The sequence below is a fragment of the Sardina pilchardus genome, chromosome 5 (assembly GCF_963854185.1).
Source record: "Sardina pilchardus chromosome 5, fSarPil1.1, whole genome shotgun sequence".
Taxonomy (NCBI): domain Eukaryota; kingdom Metazoa; phylum Chordata; class Actinopteri; order Clupeiformes; family Clupeidae; genus Sardina; species Sardina pilchardus.
In genome coordinates this window covers 36,124,392-36,142,477 of record NC_084998.1, presented here as the reverse complement: position 1 = coordinate 36,142,477, position 18,086 = coordinate 36,124,392, and the positions used below count along the sequence as shown (strand labels likewise).

Here is an 18,086-nt window from a genome sequence, read left to right as displayed (position 1 = left end):
ACTTTAACCTTCTAACCCCCCCTCACCCTCACCCCTTGGCAAACACAATAAAACATGGTCATTTGTTGATGTTTTGTATTATCATTATTTGTGCTTAATGTAGGCTTACCAACCATTAAACGGTTTACTGGTAATTTGAATTTGTTCATGTTATATCATGTTAAATTCTATAACCATGACCTATATACAGTATAATGTGAACATGTCAGCGTTTGAATAACAATGGTTTTGATAGCAAGTAAACATTACTAGGCCATAAAACAGACGAAGTGACAGCAAAATAATAACTTCATTTAGCTCCACTTACCTCGTGTTTTTGTGTGGCATAATAGCCTATGTTCATAATCCAATGTTATCATGTGTTTCTCTATGGCAAGTCACGTTCATAACACGGTTTTGAGATCCTAGCAAACTCCTGTATGGTATCCAATTCAAGACTCATATTGCATCCAAATTTGTTTGACAAATAAACACTTTTTGCCTTTACTTTGTTCATTGCAATGCAGTAAAACAAATATTATAGAGAATCATCATCTGTGCACGTCATGTGTGCTACCGCAAACAAGTCATGTCAGATCAGCTAGTGTCAGAAACATGGAGCGCAAAAAGTGCCAAAAAGTCATTTTTTCATCACTAAATAAAAATTGCCATTTATTTCTGGAAGGCACACACCACATATTTCTGTAAATTGCTCAGCCCCAAAGTATACCTCCACCATGGTTCTTATATTGCCATTTTCAGGGCAGTCAGGCCTACACAACCAAGTCATGTCGAGCGGTCAGCTTGCTGTGGTGAGATACACGTCAAAATGTAAGAATTTGTATAGTACACTTTTCAAATTTGTATTATTTAAAAATCTAAATCAAATCAATGCAAGTATTTATACATGATATTGTGGCAGATCTGGATAGCCTAGACTGTGCTGAAAAAAAACAATATGTAGCATGTGTGAATGGCACTTACAATGACCAGGATAAATGCTTCTAACTAGAGGTAGTGAAAATGCCCTCAAAACAGCTTAGGGCTCATAGGGTTAACCCTCTAACCGCCCAAGGCGCCGTACGGCGACAAGAAACGTCACTGATTAAAACAGACGGTAGATCCGAGTAGGGTGACAAATCTCCTTTGTACTCTCCAACACTAGTTGGCAGACATCCAGAGCTTCGATTCAAGCCCAAACTTGAGTAACAAAGTTTTCAGGAAGTACCTGTATTACTCGCGAGAAACACAAAAAGAAGACGCATTTCCTGTTTATAACGCGGAAGTGAAATGCGCGATCGTGGTGGACATATTGAAGCAGAAAAACGGCAGAAAAACGGCAAATGTTAAAAAACAAACTAATGTGTTATGAAGTCTTGGGTCTGCCATTCACCTACTCTAATTCTGAAGGAGAATATCTGCCTTTTGGAGATTATGATCGGTCGTCCATTTGCAGTGACGGTGAAGATGCGTCTGTGAATGGAGGTGCGTCTTTGCGTGTGTACATCAGTGTCTGCCTGCAGCAATATTGGCCAGAGGGTTCAAATAAGCATGGTGTGCTAGGTGCCAGTGATAATCATGATGATAGTGTCTGTAATTGACATGGCACAGACAGCAGGGCTAGTAAAAATAGGGCTCTGGAGAACTACAAAGTCACCCGCGATAGGAACTGATTTGACCAGGCTACTTTATTGTATAGTAACATAGGGATTGTGGTAATACTAATAGTTTACTATTGTTGGTTTACATGTGACTGTGGTCCTGTTCGTTTGTTATGTAGGAGAAATTACAAAAATCAAAGTAAAACTGCTCAAATGTGTTCAACAACCAGTATTTACTAAAAGGTGCATAATTTGACGTTATTGCCATCCTGTGACGTCATAATATGCAAATTAGATGAGTAAATTGACCCCCTTCATAAACTTTAGTTCATACTCAATGATTTTCACATTTACAGTAGGACTTAATCTCTGACCACTTTCAAGCCATGGCCTTTTGAAACTTTTATGCAAAAATCCAAAAAAACCCGGGCGGCATCGCTTTTACCTAGAAACAGCAGAGTAATTGCACTAGAAACTGCATAGAAATTACTGGTAATAAGTGGCAACAAGGAATTGTTACCATGAAATTACATAGAAATTACCATACAATTACTACCTTATTAGCGATCTGTAATGTAAAGTGTTACCGAAGTTCCTTTTTTTGGGCTTATCAAACTTGAATATTAATTCGCCTATATGAATGTAGCGGTAAAAACAACAACGTTGTATCTAAGACAGCGGCAATATAAACTAAAGTGATAGTAGTGGTATAAGCGGGATAATCAACTCCGCACCGTGCATTTTACAGGAAAATAATGCACTTATCGAAGTGTAAAGGCCCCTCCGCCTGCGGCGTTGGGACTATATTACCACTTCGAACGTGCATTATTTTCCTATAAAACGCACGGCGCGTCGTTGATTATCCCTTACACAGTTGTGGGCAGAGGAAACAGCTGGCGGGAGTCATAATTGATGAAAACTGACAGTTGGAATGGCCAAACAGTTAAATAGTTGAGTAGTTTAAATGGCTGCATTTTTTAATAGTGGATTATTTTAGTGAGGACTTCTATTTTGAAACAGTTTCGGGCAGAGGAAACAGTTGGAGGGAGTCATAGATGTTGACACTGACAGTTGGAATAGCCAAACAGTTAAATGGTTGAGTAGTTTAAATGGCTGCATTTTTTAAAAGTGGATTATTTTAGTGAGGACTTCTATTTTGAAACAGTTTCGGGCAGAGGAAACAGTTGGAGGGAGTCATAGATGTTGACACTGACAGTTGGAATAGCCAAACAGTTGAATGGTTGAGTAGTTTAAATGGTTTAAACTAGACAATTTGTGCAAAAACATAAGCCATGGACAACTTTTCGCAGGTCACAAATTTCACATGATCCTCACCAAAATTGGCACAGACCATCTTCAGACCATGCCTTAACAGTGTGTTGATTTTAGTAACAACTGACGGAAGCGTTTGCTTGTAACAGTCAATCAAAATTGGTGGCGAAGCCAATTTGATTAGATTTATGACTATATATACTGTACATATATCAAAACACTAACAAAATCCTAAATATGTATTATTATTTTTACCATCATTGGACTACTTCTATAAGGTTTCTTGCAGAACTGCAAGAGGTTCCTCAAAGAACTTTAAGAATGGGTTCATCCAACTATTTTTAGTGTATCTTAGTTCCATGACATGCAGCCTGGAGAAACATGCTTACTCAGTCAGAGAAGAACAAAACAGACATACTTGTAGGAAAGGGAAACTCTTTGTTGCAGTCCAGATGTAGCTGTGCTTCCAGGGAGAGAGTTTCAAAACGGTTCACAAAAAATTCCCAGCTCAGAGCAGGAATATCCTTCTTCAGAGAATGCAATAACAGTAGTTTGCTGAGTATGATGGGACGGTCCCGTATCACTGTGTCAAACTGGAAGTCCAGGCATAGACACAGACCCTGAAGGAATTATATTGGATGAATGGTTCACATTAAAACAAACACTAAATACAGCATTACAAATATACACACATTTTATTTAAAAAGAAACATAAGAAGGAAAGGCTTTTCCCATTTGTTTCCTCAAAACTTATTGAACTTTGAATTTACAGCTCATGCTGAACTCATAAACTTATTGATTTCACTCATATTGAAGTATTACCCCTTGCTTATATTGCCTATTTGCAAAAAAAAAACATACTCTTAGTCACCTGCAGAGCGGGGCATTTGATAGTGTCAAGGAGTAGATGGGCTCTTGTGGCAACAGCAGGGTTCACATCCTCAACACTAGCAAGAAAGCAGCAGAAGGCGTGAGCCAAAGAATACTTCAGCAGGTGGCTCTTGGTCACCGCACCCATGTCCAAGAAACGGCACAATACTGCAACTCTCTCCACTAGGAATAAAAGGTAAGGCAAGTTTATTTCCTGTATAATAGTGCAGTTCACTCACATGGGTAATTAATTGTGCTTTACATACACAAAAGCAGCAAGAATAACAAGCAGTCCACTAAATCCCCAAATTAACTATTAAAAATAAGTGAATTTTATTTTGAAACAGTTGTGGGCAGAGGAAACAGTTGGCGAGAGTCATAGCTGATGAAAACGGACAGTTGGAATGGCCAAATATTTAAATAGTTGAGCACAGGGTGGGAATTTCGTCATTTTAGGGGCAAGGCCATTTGGCCTTCACCTTCTTTTTTTTTAGGGGCACCAAGGCCACATGATAGGGCACAAAGGCCACTGAATAAAATTCGATGGTTTTACATTTCAGGGTTATCTCGACACAAATACATAGACCCGCAAGCCACTGTAGGCTTTGAGAAACACTAACGCAGCCTCAAACTTAGCGGACATTCAGACATGACGCATAGGGTATTTGCTGAAAGCAAAAGTCTGTGAACATTGCAAAAATACACCGCTGTCTGAAAACGGCTACACTCTGGTAGGCAAATGGAGAAATAAAATGATATGGTTTATAATGAAATTTCATTTGAATGCCTGAATGTAAGAAAACACAATACCAACGTTTGTCTATGGTAGCGTAAATCGTAGCGTAGCGTATGATAGGCGTAAATCTGGAGATCTTTAAATGAAAGACTAAGGCTACAATCTTCTGACCATGTTATATTCACTGACCATGTTATATTCAAATTTGACTACCGGTAAACAATATGCTATGCTAAACAATGTTAGCCCTGTTTGTATGGAAGTTGCGGGAATCCACGTTGCTCTAAATGTTGTTAAATAATTAAATAGCCTTCCGACAGGTTGAAGCAGAGCTTTGACACTAACGTTATCATGTAGTTTCAGTTTCTGTCACGCCAACGCGCACACACATGCATTCAATGAAAGCTCATACCACCACTTAATCGTATGGCTCTATGTTTAATCACATCGAATTTGCTAGCATTTCCTCCTGATTGCAGTAACGTTTGCTTTCTTTTTCTGTCGGTCTGCGAATTGCGTGATCAATTGCGCAGCAAATTATCTGGTGAAGCACAGACCTAATTTCACTCAAAGAGCAAAGAGCGTTCCGTATCAGTTCAATACGGAACAAGACTTTTATGTGTCAAATACGGGACGATTCCGTATTATACTGAATGGTTGGCAACCCTAAGTCAGGGGCATAAAGGCCACTGTGGCCGTACGATGGGGTTTTTTTCACGGGGCATCAAGGCCAAAGTGTAGGACAACGGCGGCCATGGCCGCAAGGCCTTGGTATAATTCCCACCCTGGTTGAGTAGTTTAAATAGTTGAATTAATTAATTAATTAATAGTGAATTATTTTAGTGAGGACTTTTATTTTGAAACAGGTGTGGGCAGAGGAAACAATTGAATAGGATCTGTAGTCTCAAGAGAGCCAGATTGTATGCTTAAAGCCTGAGAGAGACAGTTGCTGCAGGTGGCCTGGCCACCTGGCATAAGATTCTAATTGCTTAACGGCCCAATCATGATGTCATCAGCCCAATGTTAAGTCTATGGGGAAATTTTGAATAGTTTTAGTATAAAAGTTATAAAGTTGAAAAATAGAAAGCACATATGTCCTAAGGAAGACCTACGCAACAAAGTCTGAATACAGTTTCTACGTTAAATGGTTGAAGCTGAATTGGCTGCGTTAGAAGAAGAATATGTATAAAATGTTGCTAGGTGACGGGAACGCTGGCAAGTCACGCCGCTCCATCTGGATTCTTATTATAGTGCATGAAAATGCACTATATTGTTCTTCCTAGGCTTCTTGTTATTACAATACATGGATATGCACTGTATTGTTCTTCCTAGACAACGTCTTCTTTTTATTACAGTGCATGAAAATGCCCTGTGTTGTTCTTCCTTGGCGACTTCTTATTACAGTGCATGAAAATGCCCTGCACTGTTCTTCCAAAGTATTCTTATTAGTATAATGCATGAAAATGCACTATATTGTTCTTCCTAGGCTTCTTATTAGCATGCACTGTACTCTTCTTCCTAGGCTTCATTATAGTGCATGCAAATGCACTATATTGTTCTTCCTAGGCTTCTTATTTTACAGTGCATGAAAATGCACTATACTGTTCTTCCTAGGCTTCATTATAGTGCATGGAAATAGGCTTCTTCTTCTTATTTTTCTTCTTCTTGTTATTATTATTGTCATGAACTATGACCTCCACTAACTGTTTCCTTTGCCCACAACTATTTCAAAATAATAGATAAAAATAAAAGTCCTCACTAAAATAATTCACTTTTCATAGTTTTACTTAACAATTTAAACTAGAAAATGTAATTCCATGGAAGGAATTACCATTGCATGTAAATGCAAAAAAGGTTGCTGTGTAAAACACTGGGCCCTATCATGCAGACGGCACAGTGAGCTTTCGCGATTTGCGCAACCTATCATTACTTTTCTCTACGAGCGCGTCCTTCTTTTTTCTGGCACAAATGAACGTTCTCTAGATAGGAGATGTTATTGCGCCCTAACAGACGTGTCAGTGAAGAGAAGAGGTGGGGTCCGGCGCAAAGCTCGCCAGTCGCTAACACATGGATGCAGAAAGAAAGTGCGTCACTGACCAGGAAAAACCTAGTCGGGAATCATTCGCGCATAGCTGAAAGGCTATTTTATGAGCATTTGATGCTTGGGGATATGGAAGAGTGCACAGTGCGCGCACACACCCTACTTTTTTCATCAGCAGGAGCGCGCAGCAGCATATGAAAACGTTTTTGTGAATTTTTTTGTGAAATTTAAATTTACATCACATACATTACAAAATTATTATTTTACTAAATTATATAACGCTCGCAAAACTTTGTGAATTGCAGTAATCACTGATAATTAATGACAGGTAAAACTGACTCGCTATGAGCAATAATGGCCGACGCGTATAAAAACATCTTTCAAGCTTGGGTGTCAAGAATAATGAAACTAAACACTGTTATTCCACTGCTCGGTTGAGTTCCCCATTGTCCTGCGTTCTAAGGGTGCGCATTAACTTTAGATATACGCACGGCTATGAAGTAGTTCCAATTTGTTGGCCGTATCACACTTGAATATTAATTCGCCAAACTTGTTGTGAAGTTTAAATGCACTGTCACGTTACATACAGTGGGTACGGGTTGAGAATGCACCTTCTCCCGCGGGACTCCCGAAGAGATCCCGCAGGCTGTCAAGCCGATTTTTTTCGAGGCTAAGGCAATGTACCCAAACAACCACCAGGTGGCAGAAAGTTTCATCCCGCATTTAAGCTGCATTTAATGATGAAGACCGCATATCTGTCAATAGTCGACTCCTTAATCTCATTTAATCATTAAAATGAAGGTGATGACTGGCGAAATTAATCAAACGACGTTTCAATAAACCATTGTTGAAATTGACAGTTGAAATGGTTATAGAAAATTGCCTACAGCCTAACGCCGACACAGCTGATTCTTTGATTGATTCTAAGCTGTTTTGATGTAGGGGATGGGTAAACTGGCGCGCTACAAACATGCTACCAATCAAATGTAATATTAGTAGGTATACTATGAGATTAGTATACATGTGTTTGCTAAATATCGGTTGTTGTGCATGTTGCGTTTGCAGAAAGCAGTTCTGTAAAGACATTGCAAGTTTTCATGGAGATCATCTGCGCCGCGCCGCGCAGCTGTAGCTGATTGTGAAAGCCGATTGGAAATACATAAGTTTAGAGCGAACGTTTCAACTATGTTTGCCATGGTAGACAAAAACACTCAAATAAAACAATAGCCTAAAAAATAACTGCATGCGTAATGGACATGGCTCTATATCCTAAATAATTTTCGAGGTTCGCCATTTGGTAATATGACCTATCCTTACTGACAATAATTTAGATTTAATAACTTTTAGCACAACTAAAGTTGCACGAAGGCAATATACAGTCCTAAAAGCCTATTCTATATAGCCTGGCCAATATTGTAGATGTGAGATATTGAGATATTGTAGCAGCATTTGCGTGCGTGCTTGCCGGTGAGGTGTAGCCTACAAAAATGAGCATAACATCTGATTATTAAAGTACGGCTATAGGATATAGGCTAGAGAAGAGTTGGTTTAAAATTCAAGTGTAGTAAAAAAGTTTGTGCACATCCCCGGTCAAGGTGCAAAACAAGAGTAGGCTAAATCATAAGAAAATGGAAAAAGGTTCGCACACTTGAAATCCTTTTTTGATTTGATTTTATTTTCTTTAGCACAAAGGAATGACGTTTCGACCGTGTGGTCTTCTTCAGATTAAAATTCAAGTACGTGTGTTATTTAACCCCTCGAGACCGACTGCAGTCTGCTGACACAGCCAGACGACTCTCCCAACCCATTCATTCGTTTTGGACGATATAACCCATTCATTCGTTTTGTGCGTATAGATTCCTGCATGCTGCATTACCGTGACCCTTAGCCTACCTTGTGGATGATTTTTTCTCATTGGAATACAGCAGGACAGGATGCCTTTTATCTAACAAATGCAAAAGCTGAGATTGTTGGAAGGACAAGGCTACTCAACAAACTTGTTTTTCGTTTCTGGGAGATCTCGTTATCGTTTTGGATTGTCGGATTTTTATACTTATTGTTTGGACTTATGGACAATGAACTTTGAGGGGTGGTTGTTACTGCTTTACAAAGCTTTGTGTTAATAAGTGTCGGTCCTCCTTCAGCTCACTGCGCGATGCAGTTGCGCACTAGTGGCCACGAACTCATTAACTGTTTACGACACAATACAGTGTGATATGTGTTTTTCGTTTCTTAGATTTAATGCATGTTTGACATGTAAACAGGCCTTCTGTCCGTTAACTTAAGGCCTTCTTTTGCATGGGGTTGCTCGCATCCGCCCGTAACCTAGGCTATTATGTGCGTAGTGGCTGTATACTCTTGATTATAATAAGAGGCAAATTGTTACAGGACAACTTAAACTGACTTCCCCAATGCTTCCCCGCAGCACATTACATTTTAATATAGGCTAATATAGGATAAACAAAGTCTATGGATTTGCTATATTAAATCCAGTAGCCTGATAATTAGGCTATGTGCCACGTCCGATTTCGCAAGTGATGTAGTAGGCTACGTTTAAAAATCGACAGCCGTCTGTGAGACTACCCATTTCATGAAGAGCAATATTGTCTTGTGCGATCATTCCCCCTCCCCCACACTTGTCTAACCAGTTCACTAGACATTATAGCCTACCTATACGGCATTGAGGACGATTGCCTCCCTCCCCCCTCTCTCTCGACAGACACTTCCTGACACTGGGGCTCGGGATCATGACATCAAAACTTCGCGGGCACAGGCACATTGGCAGCTTCACTCCTTAGTTTACTATGGATTACTATGGATTTACTCCCGCCTTTTAGTGTGTTCCTGTTACTTAGTTTTTGCCTTCTTGGTCGTATGTTGCTGTGTAGTGGGGTGTAACAGTGCAACCCACGATCGCAAGAGGAAAAGAATAAATCGCTACTATATTTCTGCTTCTTGTCTTGTGCATCTGAATTAATGGATATTACGTTCAGTGCGCTACCAAATGGCGGCGATAGTCCTAGAATGCAAGGCGTGTGCCCGAGCCCTATTATGTAAATGTAAAAATGTGTGTGTGTGTGTGTGTGTGTGTGTGTGTGTGTGTGTGTGTGTGTGTGTGTGTGTGTGTGTGTGTGTGTGTGTGTGTGTGTGTGTATGTGTGTGTGTGTGCGCTGAACCACGAATTCACATATTAACTTTTCTTTTCAGCAGACATCGCAATCATAAAAAAATCGCAAAACTTTCATTTTTTTAATAAAATAATGCCTTTTGTCTTAATGGGTTCCGGAGAGGTTCGTGGAGTAGGTTTTGAACCCCGGTAGCTGACGTGTGATAAAGATGCCTCAACCAGTTACACCACAGTTCGAGTGTCATTACCTTCGCACTTAGCCAAGAAATATAAAGGATTCAGTCAGTCAAGTTCATTTATTCGCGGCATGCACTTGAAACGCCGATCAAAAGTTCTGACATGTTAAACTGACGTTAGTCATTAATTCACCACATGATAAAATGCTGTTATATTGACGCACAGTAGCCCACGGTAGTCTATGTCTATCTCTGAATCAACACGAACATGCATAACGAGATCCATATAGTTCTAAGTTGCTAGAAACTTCTTTTGCGGAGCTATAGTCGATGGTTACAATGAATCACCCTCACTGCCCTATCGCATATCTGACCATCCATTGTTACAATCGCGATCTTCTCCATGCATGTAGCCTACGGTTATAAGTAAAGTGACACGATAGGCATGTATTAAAGATATTTCTGTTAAATACATTTTATTTTCAGTTGTCAAAAGTGGTGGGGACAAAATCTGTGATAACAAGTGCTGGGTAAGCTACCCAGCATCGCCGGTTAAAATGAACATGCCTCCGTTTTAAAATAGCCTATAGGCCTACACATTTCTAAGTATTCCTAGCATAAATGTAGCCTAAATGTCCATCTTGTCCATCTCTTTCGTCTTCGCCTTGACAATAATAGCCTATTCACGGAAATGCGGCCTTGTAACCGTAATGAATTAATGAATTAATCTAAGGTTGCCTATCGAGTCTTTCAGGTTGAATTGAAGGCTTCTAAAACCATTTTCATTAATTTCAACAATGGTTTATTGAAACGTCGTTTGATTATAATTTCGCCAGTCATCACCTTCATTTTAATGATTAAATGAGACGGATTAAATGAGACGGATATGCGGAGCATTTCTCTCCCTCTCCATTGACCAAAACGTTGCTCTGGCATCTCTGCTGGACTGACTGAGTTATAGGCTACGTCGAGTGAGAGAGCCAGCTGTGAGGTAGGCTGTAAAACATTCGAAAACTCTGAAACTGCAATCTGACATGCCGAGCGTGATGTCTCTTTTCTCCGCTTGTCACCAGCGCGGTGTCTTCGGGTTTTTCCCTGTTTTCCGGTATGAGCCGAACCTTCATTTTATTAGGGCGGTCTTATGTTGCCCCCTTGCGGTTGCAAAGTCCCGATGCTTCGGGATTCCCGATGTGCGGGAAAGAAAGGAGCATTCTCAACCCGTACCATCTGTACAAGCTGTAAAATACAGACGTTCAGATCATAGTAACGTTTAGCATATGACAGAGGTGTCATTTAGCTAGTTAGGTGGCAGTAGGCTAAGAAAAATAGCAATCTTTCAAAGTTAACGTTCATCAGAATCTTGGGATATGCCAGCTTGACAACGGGAGATTAGAACTAACGACTGGCTTTTGGCCATAGCAACCATTCATTTAGAACTAGTAACCGCAGTTTGAGAAATTAGCTGAAATGTGTCTGGGAAAAGTAGTTCTACAAACAATGCAGTTCTAGCGATTAAAACATTTAAATTAGCACCGTAAACGAACACAACCCAAGTGGCAACAGTGGAATAAGCGGGATAATGGACTTCACGCCGTGCGGTTATTCAAAGTTAATGCACTTTTCTAGACGGAACGTCCCTCCGCTTCGCGCCTAGAACGTGCATTAACTTTGAATAACCGCACGGCGTGTCGTCCATTATCCCGTACATATTAGGCTACACCGCCGCAACATCATGTAAGTTCAAGTTTTGGTTATATACTGTAATTCTATGTCTTCATTGCCCTGTAAATAAATTGAATATAGCTGTACTTGTAATTGTTGGTTTGCAGCCAAATGGAGTAAGTCATGGGACAAAGGCTACCTCGACGGCTGGAGAGGGTCATACCAGTCCAGGCAAACGCATCTTTCCCTCAGTGAGGAAGAGTGTAGGCAAAATCTGCATCTATCCCGCCAGGCTTTTAAAGGGAATGAGAGTGTGAAATCGAAATGGTTTATTGCATGCTACGCCCAAAAGACACCTACGACTAATTAACTAAATTAAAGGTAAACTATGCAACGTTTTTCAGTTAATCAATTCGTTCCATACTGTTATATATGATTAAATGAGTCATTACCGGTCGAACTGTGTTTTTTTCGGCCGCCCTAGTGGTCTATAGCGGTAGAACCACGCTTGCAACTTCAGGAGACCTCGGGCACGCACCCATGCTCTACTCCAGGAAGTGTCATGTAAAGTCTCATGAAAAGGCACGGAAGACTGACCGATTGAGGAGTTTTGTAAAATATACACGCAAAAAGTGAAGTGAAAAAGTGAAAGCGAAACCGGCGATGAAATCGCCAATCCTGCATAGTATACCTTTAAGACAACTCCTTTTGACTGTGCGCTGAGTGCAATGTTCTCTTTTCACGCCGTCATTATAGCCTTTTGCGCTCGGACGCCCCCAAAGAAACTTGCGCGTTTGACTTGCGACAACGCACATTTGATCCTGAGAATAGAGCCCACTGTATTAGCTTAAAAGACAGTATAATGCCTTAAAATGAAATATGCCCATGAAAATGCATTAAAATCAGTGTTGGGTGTAACGTGTTACACTAACGTAAATACTTTTTCCGGGAAAAAGTAAAGTAAGGCGTTAACTACAGTCAATTTAGTAATGTAACGCCGCTTATTTTTCGATCCGCCGCAACTTTACTTTTATTTACCACTCATCTGCTGGCCGCTTGTGCATTAGTCACAACTCATGTGCTAGTTATCATTCCACACTGTTTGTAGGCAAATTTTAGCCACAATAACATTAAGGGCGCTTTCACACCTATTTTGTTCCGAATCACGGGCTGAATCGATATAAATTTGTCCATTGTCCCTTAGGTTCAGTTAGTTTCGTTTCGTGTTCCCAATGCTAACATTTGAAGCGGAACAAATTAAGTAAACAAACACACGTGAACTTTTCTCTACCCACAAACGCTCTCTGATTGGTCACATTTTGATAGTAGCCCATTTTACCTGGTTTAGCAACCGATACAACTAATAATAGCCTAGCTTTCGTAGCAATTATTTTCCTGGCATACCAATGTAGGCCAACTACAAAGCCTATCAACAAAATGGAAAAAGGCCTAAAGTGCTTACACCGGATGAAGGAGAAGCCTAGCTCTAAAGGATGCATACAGCCAACAACTCACTCAACAACAAATGTTCAGAAGACGGATAAGGTATGTGAGAGAGGATGGCTATATTTGCAGTAACGTAGCATATAGGGAAAAGAGTAAAAACAAAATACTTGCACTGCAAACAACTGTCCAACTTCTCCCTCTCCTGAGTGTATATTAGCTAAGAGTTTCCTGCAGCCAACATCGTCAGATGTCAATTAAGTGCTCTATTATACAGTACTCTAGAGGTTTACCACATTTATAGGGGAGCGTACCTATGTTCCCCAGGTCCTATGTTCCCCACTTTGTATGGGACTGGGGAACATAGGACCGTTTTTACATTGCATGTAAATGCAATGCAGTGTTTCCCCTAGTAGTTCCCCAACACTGAACATTTTTTGCGGCCCTCTGGTGAAGAATCACTGTAAGTCTGGGCCGCGGCCCTGTGGTTAAGAATCACTGTAGTAGGCTTAATGGCAGTTCCATAATTTATTCAATTTAATACCAAATATGACATGATTTAGAATCAGCTATTATGCGGCAAAAAAGGAACGTTATCTGAGCTTAAAGGTCACTTTGCAAATGGTATTTTGTTCTCTGAAGGGACGTGAACTATTTTTTCATCTTTTTGATGGTCAACGCTGATTCCTGCATGAGAAGAGCTTAACTTGATACCATGATAGGTTTACGTTAATGTATATTTAGACAACTTTCTATAATCAAAAAGGGGTGTGGCAGATGATGTCATTTTAAGGAAAATGCTCAAGGGTGCCGGAGCGGCACCCATCAGATTCTGAAAGGACACCCCCTTAACTATCAATTTATGCAAAAAAATTGCATTCGTACCTTATGTCACACTTATGCCCAAATTCCACAACGTTCTACCTGACTATCTTGGAGTGGCTCAGCTTTGGTTGGCCCAGTCAGAGCCAAGACCTTAGCCAACAGAGATGGCTAACAGCCAACCTTAGCCAACAGACATCCTAAGAGTACTCTTGAACTGAACGAAGAACGGGCTAAAATACCTCCAGGACGTGCAAATCTGATTCAATTACCAGAAGTGCTTGGTTAAGCTTAGTCTTGGATAACCAAGGGGTTACCGACTTATTCCATCAGCACCATAAATGTTTGATTGGTATGTTCAATAAAGACATGAAAGATAATACTTTATTCTGATATATTATCTTAAACTCATTGTGTTTCCCTATACTTATGATTTGGATGAAGATCAGACCTGTCCAATGACTCTTACCTGCCTCAAAGCGGATCTTCCAGTCCTTATTATTAAAGTTAGCATCCACCAGACTCCAGAAGATGTCTGCTCCATGAGAGAGTGAAAGAGCATGAAGCAGTTGGGGCACAGCTAGGGAGGCTAATTGGCAGAACTCAGACTTCAGCATGTTCCACAGGCTAAGGAGGAATACAAATAGGATACAATGAAAGCATTGATCATGAACAATTTATTTGCATGTCATTTAAGTACTAATTGTCTCTCAGTACATATGCAGAAAGGATTGTTACACTGCAAATCTAGTGTTATTAATCTTATATAAAGATAAAAAAAATTGGTATTGTTTTTAGTATGAAGAGACTAACCTCTTGAAAGATCATTTTGTCTTAATTTAAAAAGAGTTTTAAGAAGTCTTATCAAAACAAATTTACTCAACACACTGGTAGACAAATCTGCTTGTTTTAAGGAAAAGATGTCTTAAAATAAGTCAAACTTTTCTTAAAATAAAGGAATAAAGGAATAGTTCGAAATTTTGGACGTAGGACCTCATTTCCAACTTAGAGACAGTTGGAGACTGTTTTCAGTGCATTTCACCCCGTCCTTAAGTTGCAGCGTTTGCCTTTGCTAAACTGGTGCTGAGCTAACGCAATTCAATGGTAACATCCAAAACAGTCCACTCCACAGCACACTCGAGACAAATAAATTAAAACGTCAGACTATCGATGTACATGTATGTGTTGATAGAATGATGTTAGAAATAAAATTAACCTTGCATCTCAATGGTTTATCACATTATGAGAGACTAGTTTCTCAGCAGCAGCGGAATTTTACTTTCTAGATTAGTAGTACTGCGTCAAAAAGTAACAGAAGTGAACTCCAGTCGGGACATCTAGTAGTAGCCACCTTATAAACATGGTAATTCAGTGTGTATTCAAAGATTGTGCAAATAAATGCTACAGATGGAAACCACAGAGTTTCCTCATCAATTCTGAAGTCGAGAGTAGGGATCACTGTCTGACATTATATACCACTGTGAAATAAATATCCTCTGTTTCACAGACTTCTTGATGTATTTTCACAACTCAGAAACATCCATGCTATGTAGTATAGAAAGGGTAAATTTTCCAAAACAACTGAGCTCACTGCAAAACAACTACATTCATATACAGTATATTATGTGTTCTTGTTTGCATTTGAGTTCACATTGTAAACCGAGCCAGATTCTCTTTTCAGTCACCTGGGAATCAGCATCTTCTCTTGGACATAAGTCAGATATTGTGGATGATCTTTCTTGGCCATGTACAAGCACTCCCCATGCAGACACAAGATCCGCAAACAGTTCAACATATTGTAGAGGATATCAGGTTCCTCAAACTTGGCCATATCCTGTAGAGTGGGCACAAAAGATAACACAATACAAAAAATAAATTCAAAGATAAAAAAAAAATCTATTTGGTATTGTTTTTAGCATGAAGAGCTTTACCAAGAGCTCTCTCGCAGGACAAAAAACAAGCAAATTTGACTACAAAACCAACTAAATTTATTAAACTTAGTTCAAGACCAAAAACAGCTAGTTTTTACTAGATAAGCAGTTTTTGCAGTGCACTATTCACCACATATATTAATAAAGTTTCAAATGTCAAAGATAGCAGCAAGCAACAATGTGGGGGCCAAGCAAAGAAGTGGGAGAGTGGGTGAATGCGTGTGTATGTGTGTGGGTGTGATGCTTTGATAATGCAAAAGTATGTCATGATAATAAAGCTCAATTGAATTGAGACAGAGAGCGTTGGTGTATGTGTGTAATATAAATAGCTAGATCTATAGAATGTTCTTTAAATCCACCTGCCCCCATTGCTCTTCCCTGAAAAAAGCCCCCCCCCCCCCCCCCAACCACCACCACCACCATCCATAGAGGGAAGTTTTTTTCAGGGAAGAGCAATGGCCTCTTAAAATGTCTGTGCATGCCCCTGGTGGGTGTACATGTGTGAAAAGAAAATAGCTAGATACAATTTCTACAATGTTCTTTTTGTGTGTGTCCTTGGAATGTGGTCCTAAGTCCACATACCAAATGTGGTTTTGATAGGTGAAAGTGTTGGTATTTATAGGCCCCCTAGTGGTGATTTTTTTGTGTGTCCTCAGGATGGGGTCCATGTATCAAGGTAGGTTTCTATATATAAAAGCATTGCTGAGATATGAGCATACTTCTTGTGATTATGGCGTCTAGTGGTCAAAAGACATGGCATGTATTGTGCCTTCTCAGGATGATGTCCTGAGTCCATATACCAAGTCTGGTTTTAATACTCTAAACCGTTGCTGAGATATGAATCAACATCCTGTGATTGTAGCGCCCCCCCCCCCTACCGGTCAAAAGACATGACATTAGCTATGCAATCTCAAGATAATGCCCTGAGTCCATGGGTGTTTCTCAAAGTCAAGGATGGGTCCTTCCAAGCAACTATTTCAAGGACGTTACGTCATCAAATCTCGTCAAGCACTGTTCCAAAGTAAAGGATGCTTTAAAATTCTATCAAGTACTGAGTCCTTCGTCCTGAGAATTTCTGAGAATTTTGGAGGATGCATCAATGGATCCTCGGCGTGAAGAAATAACCCACAATCCTTTGCGTATGGACAATTAGAAATTATCTGACGGTGTGATTAAAAAAAAAGAGGGAGAGGGAGATGGAAAGAAGATGCAAAGAAGTAGTGCGTGTTAATTTAGGTTAAAAACTATTTCTCAAGTGTTTTGTTAATGTCATCGTATATTTGCTCAGGCATTTATATCAAGTTATTGTGCATATTCATCATAAATGGATGAGGCTGTTCCATTGCATGTGATCTTGACGGCTGAGGAGGGTACTGGGAAGGTGTGTAGCCTTGTCTCTCTAGCACCCGACTCGTAACAAAGCATTCTATCAAGGATGCGCTCTTGACTTTGAGAAACACTGAATGTACCAAGTTTGGTTTTGATACTTGAAACCGTTGCTGAGATATGAGCCTACTTCCTGGGATTATAGCTCCACCACTGTTGTCAAATGTCAACAAACGTATTGAGCCTCCTCCTAATTGGTTGTTTAGTCCATGTACCAAGTTTGGTTTTGATACGTGAAAGCTTCTTTGAAATATGAGCCTATTTCCTTTGAATACAGCGCCATATAGTGGTCATAATTTGGCAAATTTGTTGAGGCTCCTCTTAATTGGGTCCTGAGCCCATGTACTAAGTTTGGTCTTGATACGTGAAAGCCTTGCTGAAATATAGGTTCACTTTCTTTATTGGTCAAAGCATTGCAGAGCTTATTGCAATAATGTTGGATCATTTTTTACCTGTTAATGGCGCTGGAATTTTGGGGTTTGGAGTCTGTAAATTGGTGGAAGTGGTCAGTGGCCTGAGTAGAATAAGTGTGTTAACTTTCAGAACGTTTCACTGTATGGTTCACTTCCTGTTTGGTGGCTTCACTGCCAATTTCGACTGGCTGTGACAGGCAAATGCTTTTGAATATTAATAAACAAAGTGATAACTTTTGTGCGGCTTGGTCTGAAGATCGTGTGTTAGGTTTGGTAAGAAATTGACAACATTTGAGACCTGTGTAACTTTTGGAAAGCTTTGACCTTGACCTGTTGGTGGCGCTGGGTTTTGGGGTCTGGACTCTGTAAATTGGTGAAATTGGTCAGTGCCCTCAATAGAATTAGTGTGCCAAATTTCAGAACTTTTTACAGTACAGTTCTTTGGCAAAGGACAGATGTAGAAGAAGAAGAAGAAGAAGAAGAAGAAAAATCACTATAGGTTGCCTCGCAGCTTCGCTGCTTGGCCCCCAATAATAATAATAATAATAAGAAGAAGAAGAATATGTCATATCACTATGGGTTACCTCGCAGCATCGCTGCTTGGCCCCAAATAATAATAATAATAAT

General features: G+C 39.9%; 1 protein-coding gene across 1 annotated transcript in view; it reads right to left on the bottom strand.

The window, feature by feature from the left end:
* The window catches only part of LOC134079716 (protein unc-79 homolog), a 229,186-nt gene that overhangs the window by 130,780 nt on the left and 80,320 nt on the right, over window positions 1-18,086 (bottom strand). Inside the window, exons 21-24 of the mRNA XM_062535794.1 lie at window positions 15,415-15,563; window positions 14,199-14,356; window positions 3,724-3,905; window positions 3,271-3,472 (exon numbers count right to left, since the gene is read on the bottom strand). Coding sequence (XP_062391778.1) covers window positions 3,271-3,472; window positions 3,724-3,905; window positions 14,199-14,356; window positions 15,415-15,563 — 691 coding nt within the window. The remainder of the gene's footprint in view (window positions 1-3,270; window positions 3,473-3,723; window positions 3,906-14,198; window positions 14,357-15,414; window positions 15,564-18,086) is intronic.